This window comes from Struthio camelus, chromosome 21 (assembly GCF_040807025.1).
Source record: "Struthio camelus isolate bStrCam1 chromosome 21, bStrCam1.hap1, whole genome shotgun sequence".
In the NCBI taxonomy this organism is placed as follows: Eukaryota; Metazoa; Chordata; class Aves; order Struthioniformes; family Struthionidae; genus Struthio; species Struthio camelus.
In genome coordinates, this window is record NC_090962.1 from 2935268 (window position 1) to 2959444 (window position 24177).

General features: G+C 38.8%; 2 protein-coding genes across 5 annotated transcripts in view; one reads left to right on the top strand and one right to left on the bottom strand.

Moving 5' to 3' along the window:
* On the bottom strand, window positions 1-24121 carry GABRD (gamma-aminobutyric acid type A receptor subunit delta). Of its 3 annotated transcripts, XM_068915978.1 has the most exons (10): window positions 23406-23436; window positions 13276-13999; window positions 12568-12680; window positions 11894-11961; window positions 10758-10978; window positions 9707-9789; window positions 7336-7473; window positions 6253-6408; window positions 5459-5670; window positions 1-4209 (listed from the first exon to the last, which is right to left on the bottom strand). In XM_068915978.1, exons 3-10 carry the CDS (start codon window positions 12674-12676, stop codon window positions 3910-3912), a joined length of 1287 nt encoding a protein of 428 aa, XP_068772079.1. In that variant the 5' UTR covers window positions 12677-12680; window positions 13276-13999; window positions 23406-23436; the 3' UTR covers window positions 1-3909. The 3 variants fall into 3 exon arrangements, with proteins under 3 accessions (XP_068772079.1, XP_009669883.1, XP_068772078.1); XM_009671588.2 differs by lacking the exon at window positions 13276-13999 and having other exon boundaries at window positions 23406-24121; XM_068915977.1 differs by lacking the exon at window positions 13276-13999 and having other exon boundaries at window positions 6253-6405; window positions 23406-24110.
* Window positions 1-24177, top strand: part of CFAP74 (cilia and flagella associated protein 74) — a 102001-nt gene that overhangs the window by 10801 nt on the left and 67023 nt on the right. The window lies entirely within an intron of this gene.

The window sequence follows — 24177 nt, forward strand, 5'->3', positions numbered from 1 at the left end:
TTATGTATAATCTACACTTTATTAACACTTCAACAGTTACAGTGATTACATTAAAACATATCCCACTCTCTTTCCCACAGACACACCAGTCCATAGAGCAGTATTCTAAAGAGCTGAAAGGAATACAAATACTTTCAGGTACAGCATAGAAAAAAATTCCTTCTACTCTGTCACATGGTTCTTTTTTCTCTCCTCGACACTAGTATAGCACATCCAAAGCCTGGATAGCCTTCAGTTGACATCAGACTTAGTTTATCTCTTTTTATTCAGTGCTCTGTAAAATTAGCATTGATTAGGGTATTGTGTGTAGTTTTAAATAGAGTATTATCTGCATTCAGAGCCCTTATCATTGACATTTTTTAAAAATGAAAAATGAAATGTAAGACATACCCAAAAACTCAGAACCTTCAAATTTATGCAAAACTCTAGCCATTAAACAATGCTCCTGTATGGAAGTTCTTCCTTAAGGTGTGTGTGGGGGGGGGGGGGGGGGGGAATTGTCTGGCATCTGTCTCTTCTATTTCTGCCTCTGGAAACACAGAGAACACTCTTCAAGATGGAGATGTTTTGTCTTATGGTACTCCTGCAAATGCTTTTGCAGTAACAGTAGCTGAAACACCTGTTCTCCTCTCTGAGTCACCTAATTCCTGGAATGGACACAGTTGCCATATGTATGCTCACAGTGCACATTCTGACTGCTTGAAATATTTTGAGAGGATTTTTTTTAAATTTCATTTATTTATGCCTCTGTCTATAACATTGTAATGGCCTAGCATAATGTCTCCTGGCTGATTCAGTGCCTTAGATTTCTGAAGGAAAGATTGCTGCCACCTTTTACTTGGTCAGTCGCAACTGAGCTATGCAACTCAAAGACTTGCAGTCAAACTATAGAAATTTCATTGAATAAATCTGAAGAAGTCAACAGGGCATGCAGCCTGTGAGTATCTTCCAGATGGAGAATCAACTAATTTTGTCCAGTAACTCACTGTGATTGCTCAGCTGGCTTCAGGGTGAGGAGTTATATCAGGTTTACAATTACAAAGTATTACTGCTGAAGTAATTAGATTAGACACTGCCTTTATAATATTTGCAGCCGCCTTCTTGCTAATTACTCTGAATAACCAGCAATTGCACACTAGAGGGACTAGGTCAGTGCTTTGTTCTCCGTTCCTTAATAACTTTAATCCTAAATCAAGGGGATTTCTTATGATATACACTCCAATGGAGCTTGCTGCAAGTATTTCTTCCACTAGATTCAGCCCATAATTTCACTCTTAGGAACAGATTCTGACTCTGACAGGCGGCGTGTTAAACTAGTAGCTAGAGAAACCAGGGGATACAAAAAGGTTAGACTCTGCTCTCAAAGCCATAGTTCTCCACTGACTTTAAAACAAGGATTATTTCTAATTTACATGAATGTTAAAGAGAAGAGGAAGGCATTATGGCCTTCCTCCAGTGTGCTGTTGTTGTGATACTCTTCAAAGTGCTGAGCAGAATGTTTCAGATTTGCCTGCTTTCTTGCTTACCTATGGGTAGACAGATAAGAAACTGTCATCATCCAAAAGTTACCTTTTCACTTCCTTTGCTCCTGAGACCAGGCAAGAATTAGATTAGGTGTAAATTGAAACAGCTCAGTTTTAAGGAAAAATAAGAGGTAGAAAAGAGATTTAAGATATGTCAAGGACCTGGCCCAAGATTGTAGAAAAAGCAACTTAGAAAAAGTCATTGTAAAGCTATGCTTCCTCTGTATTCCATTCTGCACTTAATCATCGATTGAATCATCAGTTGAATCATTGAATCATCCCTGATTCAGGAGAGGACAAGAAAGGGTTGCAACTCAGAGGCTATTGAATTTCCTATGGGAGAAGACAATTATGACCAAAATGCACTTAGTAAAAATTTGTATATTTCTGTAATGTAGCATTTTGACAACATCGGGAACAATCACTAAGAAAAATAAAATAGAAGGAGGAAAAGCAGAAGGAAGATGACAACCTGGATTACCTACACATATTAAAGGAATGTGAAATTTCATGAGCTTCCTGGATAAGCTGAAAGTTGTGTGATACCTTGCTTTTATTTAGTATAGAAGAGTCTCGTAAAGTGTAGTAAATACAAACATGTAAGTACTATTTGGATGCACTTACTGAGTTGGAGTTGGAAAAGAACTATTTTAAGTTATAAATCTGTGTAACAATGCTCTATCTTTCAGTGCTGGTTGTGTGAAATCAAACCACGTGTCGCAGGGAAGTAAGGCAGGAGGAATCTGCACACACTGATCAGTGTGCACTGTGCTCAAGTGCTTCATCCTTCATCCTTACTGCAATTGCAGCTATTAAGCATCAGTCACTAAGTTCAAGATCCCCATCTTCAAAGCCCAGCAGAGCTCTCCTACATCTTTTCTTGTTTAATGTTGCATCTCCCCATGCTCTCCCTGGTTCCAACTTTCAGCCACTTCCTTTGTCTCCCTCCTTCCCTCCCTCTCACACTTTTTGTGTCAGTCTGTATATTCGTAACAACCTTTCACTTTCTAGGCACCACAATCCTCAAAAAAATCCCCCTTTTGAAGCTTCTTGTATTGATTTCCTGTACTAACAATATTTCAGTTGTTTGCACCTATATCCCAATATATTTGTTGTGGAATTTTTTAGAGATGAATTATGAAAATTTTGTTTGTTGTGAACCCTGCCTTCATCTGCTGAGGTCACTGGAATTATTTACAGAACAAAGTTACTTTTTGTGAGTTGGGTGATAGGATCTAGTCTTAAATTAAGGAATGTGTGCGAGTATCCACAAATTTCATTATCAAATCATGGAAGTGAAACGGCCTAACATACCTATTAGGTCAGCCTCTGAACAAAAATGGCAAAAATTTTCAAAGCATCTAGAGTAGATTAAAGCCACGTATGACATTTTTGGACTTCCCTCAGCTATTTAGGGCCAGATGCAAAAAGGAGATTTTTCAGAGGCACAAATGGTAGTCACGTATCTGATTTTCACTGAAAATTAACAGATGGAATTCTAAAGTCCTTCCTGAAAATGGAGTACTTTTGTTATCAAGCACTTTTAAAAATGTTTGCCTTTCCAACATAGGAAGCTTGAGCTTCCTTTGTGTTTCTGAAGCACTTGTCTATTTTGGGCCTGCTAAACTAATAAACATTGCTATGTTTAAGTGTTTTAAGTTTTCCTTAGCTTGTATCTGAAATGTAATACAGTCATTATTAGAAATTCACTAGAATTCTATTTGTATATATGCATTTGTATTATATGTATATTTTATTTCATGCTGTGACTAAGAGTACGGAAATGTTTTAAATGCTTTATCAAAGACAAATAATAATTTTTAAAAAAATCCTCTACCCACCTCTTGTTCCCTTTTACTTGGATAATGAGATTTTTATGACTAAAATATCCAACTTTATCACTACTGTTAAACCTGGACCATCCCACAGAAGGCCAGGTACAGAAAATCACTCTTGTGTGGAAATGAGTAATTAGCTGCTCTGTAAAAAACCAAAATTATATGAGTGTGAAGAAATAAGTCTTCATTACTGACTAGTCCTTAAAATGGAGGAAAAACATAATAATTTAGGATTTGCACTTTTGCTGCCAATATGTACATATGATAAATTGTCTCACACTAAGACAACAAACAAAAGGAGCTGAGATTGTTTGACAGAGTACAGTAATTAATATATTAAATCAAATTGATAATGAATTGTTTCTTCTTTTGCTTTTAGTAGTAATCAGTTGTAGGAGTTCCTTCACTTTGCAAGTGTCTCAAGCTCATTGGGAAACACTTTGAGAAGAGATGGACCAATACAGTTTCAGCAAGGGCTGTGTAGTATGTAGATATTGTTCAATCTGCAGGTCTTCACAGAACCTTTTTTTGTTTTGTTTTGTTTTTTTTTACATTGTGTAAGCAACCCAGTATATAACGTTGACTGCTGCAAAGGCTGCTGGAAACACTGCTCTGGCGTATATGTCAATGGTATCAGCATCAATAGGCTTAAAGAGGGACTTCAGACCACTCTTCTTATCCAGTTTCATTTCATGCTGCTGCTTTGTCTCTCCAGTTTCTATTTCTACTGTGCCATATGATCCAGGCAGGCTTCTGGGAATTCGATGCTGCCTGTTGGAAATGGCTAGTTCCTGGTTCACACCAGCTATGGAAAGGGAAAACAGAACAATGGCATTCTTCACATTTATCTGCAAAGGGAAAAGGAGAAACAGTAATTTATAGGGCAAAGGTAATGTACTTGATCAGAGCTAGCCATAATACTGACACAGCTAAATATGCATGAGACCTATAAGGGTTGAACAGTATTCATGAGTTGCATTGGCAGAAGGAACCATGAAAGATTCTGTGCTGCCACAGAAATTGTTATAAATTCTGGTTATAGTTTTACATACTCTTGGTTACTGAGATACTATTGAGATAGTGTGCTTAGGCCTTCCTGCTTAAAAATAACTGCCTGATTTGAAGGAGATAGTTATCTCATGTGTGGTCAAAGACAGTAGGGAGTTCTCAGACTCACTAAAGCTGAGAGAATGTGAAGGTAGGATAGAAAATGAACATGGATCAGTCATATCTGCTACCGCTTCATAAAACTGAGTAATAATAAATAATACTCAGTGTCCCAGAGAGCTCTAAAATATATAGGCCTGGACTGCACATTGTCAATTGTCAGAATAAATGTTCCTTAAACGTTTCACTCTGCTTCATTGCTGGCATGCATGTAGGTGCATGAAGAAAGCAGCAAAGCCATCTGTGGAGTTCCAGGAAGAAATTTCATCTAAGGACTCCTTTGTTCAGTTTCACGGGGCTTCATGTCTACTTTAGAACATAAGTTAGAGCCAAGCTAATTATATCTATATTTAATCTTATGCAACTTAGATGTATCAATGTAATCTCCACAGGATAATATTGAAGACTACAGGCCTAATTTTCAGTTGTGCTGGAAGCCTTTTATGAATCTCTAGCAGAGCTGGAAGAGTCTTAATATAAGCAGCCACTAAAGAATACTTTCTGAGAAAAGGCCTTTCTTCCCCTTCTTGTGCAATGTTGTCATAATGGCTCTACCCTGACCCTGCAGGAGCAGCTCAAGGTTACAGTAATTTACATTGAGATTGGACCAATATCGAAGGGTCTAAGTGTATTCTCTAAGTGCAAGGCATAGAGATCTGCCTCAGGACATACTTTGCACCTCTTCTTTTCCATTCTCTCTCTCTTAAATACAGCAACAAACCATGTTAGAACGTTTCCTTGAGTATGATGTTGACCATATTGCAGGGGGAAATCAGCAGTTGCGGTTGGTTGCCTGTCATATTAACATGGCAAGAGTATTAACCAGGAATTGTTTATTTTTCTTTTCAAAAGGGGTAGAACAAGAAGAATTTGCTTCCACAGGAGAAAAGATTGTAATGCAGGATGACTCTTTGCATTTAGCTTACTGACCTCTCCACTCCGCCTTCTCGCCTTTATCTTGTTCTTTTGCTTTTTCATGTAGTCAGCATTGAAATGTGCAAATGCATATTCCACCAGTGCAGCAAAGACAAACACATAGCAAATCCAGAAGTAAACATCAAGTGCCTTGATGGCAGATGCTCGTGGAAGTGAAGATCGGGCACTGACCATCAGTGTAGTCATAGTAAGAACTGTAGTTATACCTGCAGTGTAGTATGAGAAACTTTTTTTAGGTTTCATAATATACCTTTATAAAAAAGTATTTAGTAATTTGAAATTGAGGAATATTCTTCATAGTAGAAGCCCTTTAATAGTGTGGCTTCTAATTTTCAAAATGTCTAGGGAATTTGAAAAGTTTGTGAAAACTGTGCATTCGTATGACTAAGGCAGCTTTGAAAAATCTTCATTTTGTTCTAGATCCAGACCCTCAAAAGTCTTTTCATCTGGACTTGCAACCTTTTTTCAGGCAAACAGATCCACAAGCTCTAGAAATGTTTTTTGTCATGGTCTCAGTTGCTTCAGACCAATTCCTTCATACAACTGCCTTCATTCACTATGGCTTTAACCATCATTAGATGTTTATTTTCTGTTCTTTACTCAGACAGCTGCTTTGATAGCATTACAGAACTTAAAACATGAAGGAAATCTTTTAAAAGACCCTCTCTTCTGCAGATGTAGACATAGTATTCATAAATGTGCCTTCATGGAAAATGAGGTATTTTAGAGAGCATCGTTACAACTTCAGCATACTCCTCCTTGTTTGTTCCCCAAACTATCTGTTTTACCTAATGACACTCTGGCGGGCACAGCTGACTGACTGATCCAGAAGGATACCCATGACATAGCCACTAGTAAGATAGAAGGAACATAAGACTGAATGATGTAAACGCCTCGATTTCGCCGAAGGTGGAAGTGGAGACTGAGCCTGGGAAACTGACCTGCTGATTAAAAGAAGCAGATGAAAAAAAAATTCTGCGTGAATTACAGTCAACTTGATATTTAAAATAACTTTTCCTATAGTGATGAAGATCTGCATTCTTAAACATCTTTTGGACAAGGATTACAAAAAAATTTTTTTGATGTTGTTCAATTAGTCTTCATAAGCCCTGCATGAGGTACTCTAGTTTTCCTTGGCAATGTTAGCTAAGAATAGGTCAAATGACTTGTCTCAGGTCATATCAATGCCAGATCTGAAAATAAAATTGTGAGTCTTCTTGAATAACAGTATTGCTTCAAAATGTGTACTGTCTCATCATCTGCTGTAGAAAGTCCTCCAGATACTAAATTTAGTTTTTCTAAAAGGCCAAGTTAATTTCAAACTCAAAAAAAGAGCTTGGAGGAGATCTGCAGCATAAATGAGAATCTGAATACATGAATGAGGATGAAAAAATCAGCAGGAAAGAAATGATTCCAATCTCTTACAAACAGTGCAATAAACCCAGTGATATGCTTACACACAACTGACTTCTACTGGATAGAATTAGGAATGATCTGACTGTACATCATAAGCCTCATAAAATGAGGGCTCAACTTTTCCTTACCCTAAATTGCAAATTAGGTCAGGAAGACATGAGCTATACCTCAAATGTTTTTATAAAGTGCTATCTGGGTACCCCATGCAGTATTATTTCAAACACGTAGATCTAAAGGACTACAGATTTGTCATAATATGCTGCAGTGGCTACTGAAGGCTCAGCAAAGGTTGGCATTTTTTTGCAAGTATGAGCTAAAGAAAGTTGTACCAGAAACATAACAGATCCTTTAAACTAATTCCTTAAAAGAAGGAATTTTCTAATACAGATAAGGGAGGTTTTCCTATGTTGGAACAAGTCAGATACTGTCTCTGAATTAAAGACTGATTCTGTTACCAGATTTAAAGTTCATCATTTCTGTTGTGAACCGGTAATTGGTGATTGTGAATTGAGCAAGCTGCAGCTTATCCAGCCCATGGATCTCCTCCTGGTTTTCTGACCAGTGGTAGACAATATCCTCTGAAGAGTAGCCATCTGCCAAAAGGAAATCTGAATAAGCACAAAGTTTTGGGAAGAAATTTAATATGTAGAGGGTTCAGAGAGGAACTCCTCACATTCCTCTGCCAATCTGATTTTCATCAGTCGCATTGCAAACATGCTGAGATTCAGTCTGCATAATTCACTGTCCTGGCAACATCAGTTTTGCCAGGATAACCACAGGGATAGCTTTCCAACAGGGAGAAAAAATCAAGTTGATTCACACAAACTGACAGTAAGTGGCATGGTACAACACATTCAGTGCCATGAGAAATATTCAAGTTAGCTCTCAAAACTCATTTACATATTCAAAGTAGATTAACTGTTACTTTAGCACTCAAGCTAGGCTACTTACCTCTGCAATGCGCCTGGATCTGAGAGTCACAGGAATTGGAACTGACTGGAAAAGAAAATAACTACCAAATCTAATGTCACCACCCTACTGAAGGCAGATCAGAGTGTAATTATGTAATGCAAATCTGTTTCTACTTTCACCCATTGATTTTATGAGATAGGCAGTCTTTGTGCCTGTCAGGTAGTACAGAGGAAACAGAGTTCTCTTGTCAGGGATTTCTCCACTGTCCTCAACAAGCATGCATCCAGTTTACTGGCTACTGTGTGTCTCTCCTTGCAAGCCCCGCAACACTTAAAAAAAGATGCACCCAACAGGAAATTAAAATATGTACCTGAATTGTTCATAGGAGTCACCACTCCTGGAAACATTTGTCAACATCTCCCCTAGGCTTTAGGTAGTTTAATAAGAAAGCTATGTCTATGCAGTTAAGTTGCCTATGCTCCATCTTTCTGTCAGTCTCCTCCTAACAGCCTTTGAACTTCCTTAACATTTTCAAACTAATCTAACAGAAAGATGAAGGTTTCAAAGTTGCTAGATTCCTGCAAGTTTTGTAAGGAATGGTGGGTGGAGAACACAAATTAGTGCATCCAATTAGAGAAAGGCAGTATAACTCAGACCCACATCCATTCAGAGATGCAGCAGCTAGCTTGCCAATCACCAAGCATATCAGCCTGTTAGTCACTGCAGTATCACATGGGAGGCAGCTGGAAGGTAACTGCTAGGAAGAGATACAGGGCACAGGGAGTATGAGATAGGGGTGGGAGATGTATGAGGGGATGTATATGATAGGCAAATCCATAGGAAATCAGTCTTTGTTAGTTTTTCTGTAATGGACAACTTGATACTTTAATTCATTTCTTTAAAGAGGCTTTATTTCTTCATATATTTATTGCATTGAAATCAAAATGCTCAAATTCAATTTAAAAAATCAACTGTCACCAAAACTTCCTGCAGCACTTGCTGGGAGAGAGAACTGATTGCTGGTTCATTGTCTGCTGCCTCTGCATTTGCTGATTACATAAGTAAAACTGTAGATTGCTATTTTTGACAGGATAAAATTGTATTGTGGTTAATTGCCTGGAAAACAGAGTCAGTGCTAAAAAAGAAAACGAGAAGCTTGCATCAGTGTGTCAGTGCATCTGTTCAGAAACTGCTATTCTCCAATCTGTGGAACCCTCAGGATCTCTAGTCTGCTCCTGATACAAAAACCACAAAAAGCCAAATTCATTGCTATTGATCGTATGGCCCCTGCTTGTGTCAGTGGTGAATTTCATTCAAAAGTATTAGTGCTTATGGGAATTACAAGCTGATTGTAGATAAAATAGAGGTTGGACAAAATATAAATTTATCCTTCACTCTCCCTTGTGAGCATGAAGCCAATTTATGCATAGTCTTCTAACTGATCCCTGTATAACAGATACAGAAATGCCTAGGCAAGCTAAGTAGATATGCCAGGGTTAGTCACTATCACATTCTTTAAGAGCAGGGAATGCTTTCCTCTTCATGTTTTCTCATAAAGGAAAGAAAAAAAGGAAGCACACCAAATTTTGCCAATTTCACTAGGTTTTACATCAAGCACAAAGTTCTCAGTCATCTGTCATCAGTAGGACTGAAGGTTTTTCATCCTCACTGAATTGAATCCTATAGTTTTGAATTGGGTCAGAGCTGAACTCGTTTTGAAAAGTGCATAGTCTAATGCCCAACACAGAGAATCAAAGGATTGTGATTTGTACCTTTTATTTCTAAATTTTAAGCAGTCCTTAAATTTCATTGACTAAAGCAGAATTACTCCAACAAACTCCAGCAACCTAAGTACCATATATGAAGGCTTTAAATAGAATATAAGTTATAGGGAATACTGTACTCAGCCCTTACAGCTCTCCAAATCCAGCATGCATTCTTGTTCATCCATTGGATACTTGGAAAGGTCCATGTCACAGGCCACTGTTGAGGTAATCCTGTTCCAAGCAAGAAGAACACCAGTGAGTTGAATTCAGTTAGGAGAGACCTTTGTAAATTGACCTGGATATGGTCCTGGGGAGCCTTCTCTAGGTGACCTTGCTTGAGCAGGGTGGTTGGACCAGGTGATCTTCAAAGGTCCCTTCCAACCTTAACTATTCTGTAATTCTGTGACCTTTCATTTTCCTTCAGAACTTAAGGACTGAATGGAAAACCCTGAAACCTTAATAATACTAACACAACAAACAATATTTTCAAAACCCTCAGAGCTATTGTCTTTACTAAGTGTCTGGGAAACCCGGAGTTGGGGGAAATTAAGAAAGGTCAAATGACTTGTATAATGTCAGAGGATGCTTCAGCTACTTCTGATGATAAAAAGGACTTTTTCTGAGTCAAATCTCCTCCCATCCCGTCCCCAAGATCATTACCAATACCTTAAGATGAACTCGGACTTACTATTTCAAAGGTGCGCACTCATTAAGTAATTTTCAGAATATTAGACAATTAACTTTTTTAAATACAGTTACTGAGTTCTAACAAGAACACTCTTCCAAAGCAGAGAAATGCTACTTTCTTCCCTTCAAAAGGCAGGGAAGTTGAGCCAAAATTGGGCTCACAGTTCCCTTAGGAAACAATGAGAGAAAACTCAATCTTTTCTCTGTATTCAGCACCTCCTTGCCTAGTGACCAAATAGTTATAAGCTTATCTTCCATTAAGGACATTTTAATAGTGATTAGTGATTGCTCAATGGAAAATGTGTTGGTGCTGCTGAAGATACCTTTCTGACAGTGCAATCGTTACAAAGCAAAGTGATCTCTGATAGGAGTGATGAGAACTTACATTTGTTTTGAATTAATAGTTATTCTAGGAAAAAATCCTAGGAAAACTTGAGCGCTTACTTTTACAGGCTTTTCAAAAAGTTAACACACGTGAGAGAGTGCACTTGAATTCACTTTTTCTTGCTCACCTGATGCTATATAAAATGACTCCATCTGGCTGGAGCCTGATAAGTTTGTTTTCCACAGTCACATCATGGAACCAGGCAGACTTGGCATTTACTATGAAAGTATCTGGCAACCAGAGCTTGTCCACAAACCGGCTGTCTAAGCCCAAAGTTTCATTGGTGTGGTTATAAGACAGACGGTCGTCTCGCCAGCTCTGGTGCAAAAACACTGTCATGGTATATTCCTATGACAACAGAAATCACAATTAACAGATGATGCTAAACAAACATAATGACAATGCCTTGGGACTTGGTTAAAAATAATTGTGTAAGTCTGGAAATGTAATAGCTGCTTCCTATTCACAAAAATATTTTTGTACTCAGACATCCTGCCCAAGCATTTACATTTCTTTTATGAGCTTTTACTACGTATAAACCCAAGAGATCAAAAAATAGTGTGATTCAATGACAGTGTTACATATACCTCGTTGCAAGAGCTGCATATTTGTCTAAGATGAAGAAAATCCGCTTATTTATGTCCATAAGTAAGACTTGCAGTTTTGAAAGTTTTTTAAAGAAAAAAAAGTCAGGTGAAGTTAAGCATCTTAATAAAGAAAAGGGATGGAGGGGAATCCAGATTTGAGGTTTTTAAATTAAATCTATTGTGTTTCAGAAATGTGGTTAATTCCTGCCTGTGCTTGGTTATGTATGTGATCTGCAATATGTTGTACCCTGTTGCTTTATTCAGAGATCTTTATGCAATAAGGAGCAGCATCTCACAACTAATAGTTCCCTCAGCATCTTTTTAGGAGTGTATGCGATGAAAAGGAATTTGAGCAGAAGTTGGAGGTTACTGCTTAAAGTTAGGTTTTCCCTTAATAAGGGCAGTTCTAACTAACTGTGGTAAGAAAGCTCACACGCTTTACATGGCTAAAGTCTTATAATTGCCAATTTCTACCCAAAATGTGTCTTAAAATACAATATTTGTTCTTTGCAATATTTTCTTGTGACACTCCAGACATGTTGGGAAATCTCTTCCTTCTTTAATTTTGTAGCAGGATATCCTACTTGCAACTATCTATCTATTTAGTTAGACTTCTACGCTTCCTGTCATTGCAATACAGATGTTCCTAAGTTGGTAAGTTTAACTGACAACATACCATGTTAACTTCTGAGATGTGGTCAATGCTGGCTACTTCAATTGCAAGAGCAACATTAACAGGAGGACCTGAGAAAAAATATTAGAAGGGGGTGACATGCATCATCACAGTGAGGTAATAATATAGATGATCTAAGACTGTTAATTCTTTTGTATTTCATATAATAAATATAAAAGTGTTCTCCATGGCAGATTACACTTTCCAAATGAACTCTTCCTTAGAGCAAGAAATTTCAATCTTTTTTGTAGCATGCCCTCAAGTCTCAACAGAGCACTTCTCTTCCGCTATAAAGGAAATGAAGTGCAATCACAACTATTGAAAATTATGGAATCCATGCTGGAAATCATGTTGTCTAGTTTAAGACACCATGACTTCAAGCAAATGCAGAAATCTTCCCCACTTAATGTGATTCAAAATGACTTCAGTTTAGATATTGATTGTTTTAAGAAGTGTATCAGCACAATTAGAGTGCATTTCTAATTGTGTTGTACTATAAAAAACAGTCCGATGTTTTTTGAGTGGCAGAACAAGCAAATTGTTGATCATTACTGTTTCCATTATCCAAGTACAAGATAACTACAACCCTTTATTCAAGTAGAGGATGAAGTTCACATAAATATCAAAGAGTAGTAGGATTGTCAGACATAACAGAGACATAATTCCTAAAGTCTCACCTCCAATCCCAGGCCTGAAATTACGTGCATACCCTTTCATCAAATCATCCAGGTTCGGCAACCAGGATATTTCGATGTTCGAACCTATGTAATCTCCAATGTCATTCATAGCTCTAGGTAAAGAGAACAAGTATTTTTTAAAACTTGGCCATCTTTAGAAGAAGAAAAATAACAGGAAATGGAAAACATTGGCCCCTATTACACCACCAGAAACCACCTACAGTGTAATCAATTAAGCATGACTGATAACTTAGTGGTAAAATACCATATATAGATAGGAAGACCATTTCAGATCACAGAATCACAGAATGGTTGAGGTTGGAAGGGACCTATAGAGGTCACCTAGTCCAACCCCCCTGCTCAAGCAGGGTCCACCTAGAGCACGTTGCCTAGGGCCCTGTCTAGATGTCTTTTGAATATCTTAAGGATGGAGACTCCCCAGCCTCTCTGGGCAACCTGCTCCAGTGCCCACTCACCCTCACAGGAAAAAAAGTTTCTCCTTAAATTCTTATGTTTCAGTTGGTGCCTGCTGCCTCTTGTCCTATCCCTGGGCACCATGGAGAAGAGTCTGGCCCCATCCTCTTGACACCCTCCCGTCAGCTACTTATATACACTGATCAGAGTCCCCCTTCAGCCTTCTCTTCTCCAGGCTGAAGAGTCCCAGCTCTCTCAGCTTTTCCTCCTGAGAGAGATGCTCCAGTCCCTTACTCATGTTAGTGGCCCTTTGCTGGACTTGCTCCAGTAGCTCCACGTCTCTCTTGTATTGGGCAGCCCAGAACTGGACACAGTACTCCAGGTGTGGCCTCAGCCGGCAATGCTCTTCCTAATGCAACCCAGGATACCACTGGCCGCCTTGGCCACGAGGGCGCGTTGCTGGCTCATGGTCAGCTTGTCTGCCACGACTCCCAGGTCCTTCCCTGCAGAGCTGCTTTCCAGCAGGTCAGCGCCCAGCCTGCACTGGTGCATGGAGTTATGCCTCCCTGGGTGCAGGACCCTGCACTCCCCTTGGTTGAACTTCAGGAGGTTCCTCTCTGCCCATCTCTCCAACCTGTCGAGGTCCCTCTGAATGGCAGCACAGACGCTCCTCCCAGTTTTGTATCAGCAGCAAACTCGTTGAGGATGCACTCTGTCCCTTCACTCAGGTCACTGATGAACAAGTTGAATAGTACTGGACCCAGTATGGACTCCAGGCATACTGCGCTAGCTGCAGGCCTCCAGCTCGACTTTGTGCCACTGATCACAGCCCTCCGAGCTCTGCCGTTCAGCCAGTTTTCAGTCTGCCTCACTGTCCGCTCGTCTAGCCCGTAATGTTTCTGATTAAATCAAATGTTCGGGTCAGACATTTCTGTTTAAATCAAAGTATATTTCAGGCAAGACTCTGGCATCTTTCTGAGATACAAGCCCAAAAGCACACAATTTTTTAGCATTTCCCCTAAAAAAAAAAAATCAAAGTTTAAAAGTACTTGGAGTTTGTTTTCATGTTGACATGAACAAATGAATGAAATAGCAAGTGGGGCAAGAATGGAAACTCAAGGGTGTATTTCAAGCTTAGAAATCTACAGTTCTACTGTAACGCTGTTAAAGTGAGCTCACTATTTTTTCTCTCTGACTTAGTGTAGGTAAAGAATACCTTACAGATGATAGGGATTTCCTATGCATTGAGGGAAGCTAAGAAGAGTAAATTATAACATTCTAAATCATCGAAATGCTATCAACATGCTTTACTCGCCTGAAGATTTTTATTCCCTGTCAGTGAGGTGACAAAAACTGTATTTTATCTGTGTACTTTGATTGTTAGAGAATCTATGGCAACTTAATTTCAGGCTCCTTTGAAAATGTCTAAATATTTTGTAATTAGCCTTGTGAAAGGCTCTGAGATGGACAAAGCAGGATAAAGAATTAAGTATTACAGAAAAATGAATTGTCTGGAAAAGTTATAGTGACCTGTCTCCAGTAACACCAACCACAAAAGTGAAATAAAGAATATGATACTCATTCAGTCGCTAACTTGGAAAAAAAGAAAGAAAGAAAGAAAAAGAAAAGAAAGAAAAGAAAAAGAGAGAAAGACAATGGAAGGAATTGCTCCCTAACTTTAAAGACATCTCAGAAGAGACTGAGACACTTTATATACTGCATACAGTGCATCTGGTGGACACTAAAATGCAGCTATCTGGGTAGCAGAACACAGCAGCTATCTGATAGCTCCTAGCATCATTGTGGAACAGTTTAGATCAAGAAGGGAGGTATATTTTCAAATGTGACAAGAAAAAGTAAAAATGACACAGCTGAAATTTCTTTAACGTCTTTGATACTGTAAAAAGTACTGTTGGCCCTCAGAAATACAAAAAAAGCAAGGCAAAATGGAAAGTATACAAACACCTGTAAGCTGCCAAGATATGGTCAAAAAGAAGATAAAAGTTTAAAGGTGAAAGAAACAGCAGAAGACAGTCTGAACCACAGAAAGGGGCATCCCCACGGTCCTGAACTGTCAGGGAGCCTCCCTCAGCCCTGAAACTTAAGGGCGTTGTCCATGGCTGTGAGCCTCGGCAGGAGCTGCTCCTGGCGCTGAACCTCCGGGGGAAGGAAGTGGGTCCGTGGTTCTGAAAAGCGCCTGTAGTTTTGCGTGGTGGTGAACCAAAGAGGTGGCTGTCTATGGTCCTGGCAATTCCAGAACCTCCTGCAAACCTCAAGGAGCAGCCTATGGTTCTGCAGGACGAGGAGCTGCCCCTAGCGGCGAACCTGAAGGATCTGGCCATTGTCTAGAACCCTAGATGTGCCTCACGATCCTAGAAATGTGGGGGGAAGAGCACTCTCTGCCTTCCCGCAGGTATCCTAAATCCTACTTGTGCTGTTCTCCACTTGCCAGTATGAGGCAGTGCAGGTGTCCACACATCTGTCCTCAACTCTGGAGCTCGTAGGAACGCAGGCTGAGCATAACTTGCTGTGGAAAGGAGGGGTGCCATAATGCACACATCCTTTTGCAGTCACTCGTGGGACCTGAGTGATCCACCAAGCAGGCATTGGGTTTTGTTGGGGAGGTAACATGTTCACTGTCAGAGTTGCCAGAAATAAACCTCCATCTCTCAGGTGGTAGGTAGGCACATGCTTCTTCCTAATCTAGAGATGCTCCTTGAAGACATTAGCACTGCTTCTTGTTGTCATTTTCCACAGCCTTGTAGATACCCCTCAACCCTGCAGGTAGAAGGAATTATGTGGATATTCCCTAATCTCTTATAAACAAAGGCCAGCTCAAGCTGCCTTCATTAACTGCTTAAACTGACCTGGCAGACTTCATTCAAAGTAGATACATGCCTGCTCACATAATTCTTGCCAGCACTATGACTGAGGTGACAGAAACAGAAAAATGAAGGACTATGACAATTTCTACCACACCTGTTTGCAAAGGCAATGCTTGCCAGTGGTCTGAAAGAGGCACACATTTGAACACAAGTACCGTGTATCGGAGCTGTCTGAGCACTGCTTTAGCAGCTTCCACTGAGCCCAGCAATAAATATGGCATTTAAGATAGACATACATATAGATGTAGATATATGTGATATATACTAGTGATATTTACTATATCACTAGTAAAAGAAGAGAAACTTGTTAAATATTGATGAAAGACTGCAGAGTAAAACTATAAAATGTTGTGATTTGGGACTTGCATAACTTTCTTAGAATGTTCATATGACATTGACTCACATTAAGCACACATTTTTCTCCCCAAAGTATGCCAGTGCTGACATTCAGCTCAGTACGTGCAGTTATTGCCACCACAATAGCAGTATATCCTACTACAATAACCAACTCCTTTTCTCACAGTGGGCTGGAAGAGCCATCATTGATTGAGCTAGTGATGAGGTTCTTGCCATATGTGTATGAAGTTAATTATATGAGGGAGAAGTTCTGGGGTAACAATGTATGAATGTAAGTTCTGAGCAGCAGAGACACTGACAAATTGCATTAACAGAGTTGTCAAAGCTTAGTGACCTGTAAGTACAGGGACACCGCTCCAAAGTGAAATATCATTAGTTCACAGCAAAATGTTAAAACTCTTAAAACTGTTAAAAACTGTTAAAAAATATAAAAATATATTACATTGCATTTATAATGTTTCCTTGCCATAAGTAGATTGCTGTATGTTTATCTCAAGTGACTATCTCTCATATTTCACCAAATGACTTATCTCACATATTTCTCATGTTCCTGTACCTCTTCTGAGTTAAGGAAGAGTCAAAGCCATATTCTCAGCTATATAAATTGGAATAACATAATTCATTCAAGCAAGGGTTTTGGTGATGTATAACATCATGTTGACAGGGCTTTTTCTTTCTTTATTGGCTCTCATGAACTATATAAACACTTATTTCTATCAGACTGCTGTTTCAATCATCCAACTCTCTATAAAATCTCTTCAATAAAATCATGGTTTTGTAATACTTAGCAAGATCCAGGTACTAAGGTATGGCTTTCTTCTGCAGTACCATCAAACACTGCAGTTCATAAGTTCTTTCTTTTATTTTCTTTTATGTTTATTACCCTATTCTTTGAAATACTAAGGCTATCAGTTAATGCAGAAAACAAAGAATTTTTGAAATTAAGACCTGGGCAGATTAGAGAATATGGGGCTGTCTTGAAAGTACTTTTTTTTTTTAATGTACTTATTTGTGATTTGTAGCTCTCAGCCATAGATATCCTGATCAGTACAATATCTGAACCCCTTTTATAGGCAAAGAATGATAGTTCTTGTCTTTGCCTAATTACAGTAAATAATTGGAGTGTACTTGAGTGATTATACTCTATCTGCTTAAAAACTCCTTACATTTTCTTTTGAAGATGGGGCTTTTCGTCTCTTGCTGCTAAAATTGCAGCCAAGTTCTGTACAATGTTTTTAAACCAAATAATATTCATGTCAAAAGGTGGTTGTATTGTAATGGCTCATCTTGCAAGCCTGATCTATGAGGATGGGAGGATCTAGCCTGTGCTTACTGCGCATACAATACTTTGAAAGTGCTAGATACAAGTTTTTGGAAAATCAGAATACCATGTATGTTTGTGAGTACTCAACCTGAGAAAAATAATGGAAGCAAATTTTGATGCTTCCCTTTCACCTTAGGCATTACTACAGGAATACATCAAGAACTCATCCCCAGATAACTGACTCATAATCAGTCACTTGCTATGCGAGAAGTAATGTCATTATAAGAACTGTTAGGAGGCTCATCCTTTTTTTTGAAAAATAAAATCACCTCTTTTCCTTTGACATTTATTTTTCTTAAAAACTTCAGCATTTACAGAATGCAGCAATAACATATCATTATCCTGCGTCAGTATTCTATTGTAATTGCTTTAAGGAGAAACATAGAGCTAAAAGAAGTTAAAATTAGAGCATTGGGTTAAAAACTGCGGGCCACAGCTTGCCATGCATTTTAAGCACATTACAATCTGGAGGGAGTTTTACTTAAATATCCATGACACAATTAAAAAAAAAATCTTGTTTCTATTATTAATAAAGCCCTAGGGTCAGATCATCAGTGTAACAAATTTGTTCAAGTTAGTGGAGCAATATCCACTTAATGCCTGTGGGTGATATTAAAATATTGCAGCTAAAATAATTCTATGGCTAGATTTTCTTTTTTGATGTTTGTACTACCAATCCATTTTTTATTTTTTTTTCTAAACGGGCAACAAAATTACTCTTACTTAGTTACTGTCATTCTCATGCACTACCATGGTTCTCACAGTATGTCTTCCAAACGTTCAAAGAGAATATGTGAATCAGAATAACCCGCCGTTTGATTTACAGTGATCACTAAGTTAACAAAAATTTTTGTTAATATTAGGTTTCTCATGAAGAACCTATATTTTCCCTTAAATCACTTGAAACAACCATATTCTTCAAATTATATTTTGTCAGCCTGGTATGGAGGATGATGGAGTAAAGGGAAAAAATGCAGACATAAGGAATAACGTAGCAGGGGCTAACTGCTTGTGTGTGTGATTCAGTATGGTGTAAATGGGCCCAAGTTCTACTGTCCATGTGAAGTGAGCTCTTCAGGGCTAAAATCATCGCAGGTCCTCCATCACAGTAGAATGCCCCCATTCCCCTCTTTTATCTCCCTGAAGAATATTGAAGAACAGAAACGATGAAGTCAAGAGTATTATTCTACATATAATCTTTTTAGTTCTTTTTTTATCTGTTGAAAATATAAGTACAACTATGAGCTGATAGTATTGCAGTCTTCAGTCAGGAAGAATGACTTTGGAAAGCAGGCCTTTAATTTCATTGCAATTTATAGGCCAATTTGTGATAGCTCCACTGAACCATCCCTTTAGACTTCTGTACATCAAATGCAGTGCATTAGAGTTATGTGAAGGATGACTGGAGAGTTTCATTCATCCTTTGATAAGCAGTGGGGATTATATGCGGCCTAAAATATTATTCATGTATTTTATCTGAAAAAAGGAAGACCAGCATAGAAAACACACTTTGGAAGGGATTAACTTTTTATAATACAAGCAATGCAGATGAAGAGAAAGGAAACTATTAGTTGATGCAGCAACTTCACTTCCTGATGTAAGCTTCTGTAAAGCTTGTTTTGGTAAGAAAGGGACTTGATAAAAGTAAGCTATAGATTTGTAAAGTTCAAGGGGCTTAGCAGCTCATCAGAAAGCTTATCTTTACTTTGCACTAGGCCAGAGAGGGATGCCTAGTTGACTGAATAGCAACATATTCATGAGTACCAATATCACTCTGGAAGTCTTTCCCAAACTTGAAGCTGAAGAAAATGTTTTTTAATCTCCACTCTCACTCTAGATATATCTCATTTCAAGCAGATATTTTGGAGAATATATTTACATCAGTCCAAATCTGGACTTTCAGCATTGTGAGAACTTCAAAAGAGCTGGAGGTTAGCAGTGGAAAACAGATTACTATTGTTTAAACTAAAAAAAAAATAGCTAGTTCTCTTAGACAAAGGTGAGAGGATACTGATGCTGTTAAACTTAGGAAAACTGTGAAGTTCTTCTTTGACAGCAAAAATGTCCTTGACACAGGTTAGGGAAAGTAACTCAACAATGGATCTCAAATGGCATAGCAGAGAAATGCATCTCTTTCAGAGCTGTATTATCAGTTCTAGAATAAAAAGTACATATATCCCAAACTCCTTCCTATCCAAGATCACATCTTTCTCCTAGCTGTTGAAGAACCAATGCATTCTACTAATCTGGAATGATCTTGAGGAGAGGTGTCAATCAACTTGGACAGCACATCTTCAAAAGACTTATCAGGCAAGTGAAGTATTAGCCTGTATTAACAGGTCTTCTCCAAAGACAGGGACAGTCTATATGTTCTCTTTACAAAAGTTGAGCAAGACTTAACTTCAGCAATATTATTTTTGCCCAGCATTACAGAAAGCTCTAGCAGCAATGCAAAAAGCTCAGCAGTATCTTTAAGTCAGTAGCCACTGAGATGCTGATTTTAGGTCAGGGAGGTTGCTAACCTTCTCACAAGTGTGTATAGCAGTAAGAAAAGATGTGAAAAATCACTTGCTGCATCTCCCATTTCTTCCTTAAATCCGCTAACCTGACTGAATCTTTTGGGGGCAGTGACATAGCTGCAGTATGAATCTATTAACTTGGAAGATGGAAACACCAGTTTTACTGATACTGAGGACTGGTATGGAGTACATTTTCTTTCCTTTAAGATAATCTGTTGGGGACAGATGTTGCAGATGTCACTGCCACTCAAGAAAACTTTTTCTTGGGAAAAAGATAAAGAATATCTAGCCAGGTCAGCAAACAATCTGACCTCTGTCAGGCTCCAGGATTATCCAGGGCAGCATGTGTATCCTTTCTATCTGCCATTCCTGACTCTAAGTGAAACTCACTGTAAATATGTTCTATATTTTGAAATGTAATTGAAAAAGGGTTATTCTTAATTCATGGTAACATTATGAACATCAAAGCCCGTATTTCATTCTCTCTGAGCTACAGAAAATAAATTACTCTTTACATATATTCAGTGGTTAAAGCTTCTCTATTTTCATGACTCAAAATAAAAGGCTAAGGGAGATACCCTACTGAATGACAGTTAATTGTATGCAAATATACAAAAGTCATTTTAACATAGTAGAATCTTAAATACCTTTTTTTTTATTAGAGAACAAAAATCTTGTTCAGTTAAGAACTACAGAGTATGAGCCTATACCCCAAAAGTCCTACTGATAATACTCTCTCCCGGTGCAGAAAGAAGAAAGATTTCGCTAACTTTATTTCAGCAGATCTCATTGACTGTGACACATTTATTGTTGCAGCATCTACAGTATATCAAACTCTGAAAAAATAGGAGAAGCTGCAGTCTTAGCCCCAAAGAGCTATCAATTACATAAATGCCAAATTTCCTGCCACTATCAGTCTCTCAAGCAGACCAAAAATACTAATTTCATAAGAATGTTTACCTGAAAACAGCACTGGCATAAGTAGAGGCAAATGTGCTCAGTTAGACTGAATTTGGCTCATTCATTGCAGTCAAATAACACACATGACAGAGAAGGTGCTTCAAAGACAGCTCTTTTAAGCACCCTGAAATGATAGTCAGAAATGCTATGAGGAAGCAGGCTACTTATTTTCGCTACTTCTCTCCTGTGCCAGACTTTAACATTATTTTAATAAGTAACTTTAAAGTTCATCCTTGGGAAATCTTATGTCATACCAGTGACTTTGGAATCCTTTGAAATGTTCCTCCTTTTTTGTATGTTTTTACTTACACCTGTTTGTACACAATCCATACAACTGGCAGGTAGCTAATTGAGCATTTTTGAATGCCTCTATCATCATAGCCATGAATCACATTACATTTAGAAAACAAAGTTGGAGCAATAAAGAAACATAGCTATTGGCAATTTTATCCATTATTATAGAACAACAGATTAATAAAAAGCATCTCTCACCAAAATTGTCATATTTCAAGACTCCAAGAAAGAAGAATAAGGCAATTAATGTGCTTCCTTGTTCTTACAAAGGGAATTACTTCATAGTCAGTGGTCACATATGTGTGAGTAATTTTTCTCAGGCAAGAGTAAAATGTTTTTTATTTCTGTTTAATTAACTCATCAAAAGTACACGTGTAAGCAAAGAAGCAAAGTTACAGGCTTAAGCAGTGTTCCAATTATCTGCTATATCCATGCTAAATCCTGATCTTCAGAAAACTACTGTACTAAACAGAGCAGCTTTCTTTGAACACTGAACGTCTTACATTTTTGGCATATTTTGGAAAACCACTATGATCTGAACAGTTTGAACTTCACACGCTAGAAGCTACCTTTCCTAACCCTCTGCCATGGGCATATATATTTCTAACAACAACTCATCACTGTTGTGTAACTAGAGAAAGAAGACCAAGTAATTAGGCAATTAATCCAACAATAAAATAATGTATCTAACACATTACAGGTTGCACATAACCTGACAGTTGCTATACTTAGAAACAGACCTTGAAGTCACAGGCTGAGAAGACTGACTGTTCCTTAAAATTTATTTTGTTTATTTTGTACTGAAATGGTACTTTTCAACCAAAATACTTAATGGTAGCCAAAATGCAGAGAGAGAAACAGATTCACTGGAATCATGGGCCAGGTCTTGATGCCTTTAGATCATAAACAGTATCTTCTCTGGCTTCTGTTAAATACTGGATCACTTCAGAGCATGAGGGTGTCAGGATCTGGCCCTGGATAACAGCTTCAAGGTCATAGACAAATCATTAAGTCAGGTCCTGAATAAGAGCAATTGACCTGACACTTCCTCTAATCCAAGATCCTTTTCCTTCCCACTGCAATAATCAGATCTCACCAATTAATTTCAAAAACTGAAACAGTAGTGTTATGTCTTACTACAGTCATCACTTTCCTTTTATTACCCTCTGATACTATTAACAGTGTCAATACAATAAAAGTAGGAAGACCCCTGTAATACACAGCCATCTCTGCTCTGGATGATGTAGTCATGTTTTTGCATGCACCAAGTTCTTTTCTTCCTCCCCCTCCTGTTTTCATTGCATAATCATGGCAAGCTTTCTCCACATACAGCCTCCAGGTCTGTAGAGAATATATAGAGTACATAGCTGGTTGCCTAGCTAACACCTTCTGAATAAATGTGACTAACAATGGCAAACATTTATCTTTACAATTTATTATTTTAAAAAAATGGTTGTCTTTCTTCAAACTTTTTTCATAAAAAAAAGTTTCCAGTCTCCTCCTCTTATCTCAGGTCCAGGATATTTAATGAACCCATTAGCAAAGGAATGTCTGCATTTGGAGTTTTTAAAAATAATGTCTATGAAGGCAGTAGGCAAAGATGTACAGTTAGTACCCCACTGGTTGTTCTGGGTTTTATAAAAGAGTTTCTTCTCCAACCAACCCCCCTACAGAGCTGTTTAAGGGGAGCAAGGCTGCCCCAGGATGTGCAGGGCCATTACAAAAGGTGATTACCCCCAATTTAAAGTGCCCTCAGGAAAAGGCTCCCCTAGGCATCCTGTTGGAAGCATACTCCTATATTAACCCAAGACACTGCAGCTCAATTGGCAGAAGTGCATCCTCTCCTAGAAAATAAAGGGATAGGGCACCTTGGAGGAAACTCTTGAGTCAAGACCACCTTTTCTTACTGAACACTTAGGCAGTTGTAGCCCTTAAATGGAGACCATGCGCAGGCAAAAGTGGGAATGGGAGCTAGGGGCAGGGAAAAGAGTTACAGCTACAAATCTGGCATTTTTTCATCCCATGCACACGTAAAGAAAAGCTAAGTCTGCTCTAAGAAAGAATTATAACATGTATTCTTCTTACCTGATACACCTGTGCTGTTGGGTGCACAGTAGAACCAAGGCAGGAAAAAGCCAGGTAAGAAATTCCATTTTACTCCCATTTATTAGATAGTGGCAAACAAAACCCAGGTTCCCCGGCTCTCTTGGCAGCTCCAAAGCTCCAGTTGTGTTGCCATCCTTGCTGTGGTAAGTTGAGGTTTAGTTTAAAGCAATGTATTGTTGCTCAGCAGCAGCAACCCCCGCAGTCTTTCCAGTGCCTGTGAGCCATGCAGGCAGACAGAGATGCGGAGCAGGTAGTAGGTCAGGTCTCCTCCTCTGCGGGGTGACACCTCAGCTGAGCTCCCCTGGCTCACTCCCGCAAAGGGCAGCAGAAGTGAAGCAGAAGCCAGCTCTGCTGCCCCGGTTTGGCATGCCCTTGTGCTGCTTTCAGAAGCACTTCGCTCTTCCTCCAGCCGATCTTCCTGAGTGCAAAGCTCGTTGCCGAAAATAACCTCTGAAAATTGCAGATTTGATCCCACCGAGCGCGGGAGGAAGCAAACTACAAGTGTTCCTGAGATACTGGACGTGTCCTGTGCAAATAATAACGACAAGGAGAAAAAGGCAGATGCAGCCCGATCTAAGGGCAAAGGGGATTTAGCCATAGGGTGGAGGCAGTCCGTAGGCTGCTTGGAGTAAATTAATGGAAGGTTTATTCGGCAAAGAAAAGGACAAGGGGACTGCAGGAGTTGGCTGTCGTTGTGTGTTGGAAGCACGCTGCCACCTCCCCCAGTCCTCCCCCCCCCCCTTATTCCTCC

What these genes read in the sequence shown, in the direction of transcription:
- GABRD (XM_009671588.2), bottom strand. Translation starts at nt 23,473, where the DNA reads ATGGAATTTCTTACCTGGCTTTTTCCTGCCTTGGTTCTACTGTGCACC. An exon ending in ACATCTCAGAAGTTAACATG is followed by an intron (nt 10,979 to 11,893) that starts GTATGTTGTCAG and finishes CTGTTGTCATAG; the next exon opens with GAATATACCATGACAGTGTT. An exon ending in GCCCGCCAGAGTGTCATTAG is followed by an intron (nt 5,671 to 6,252) that starts GTAAAACAGATA and finishes ACTACACTGCAG; the next exon opens with GTATAACTACAGTTCTTACT.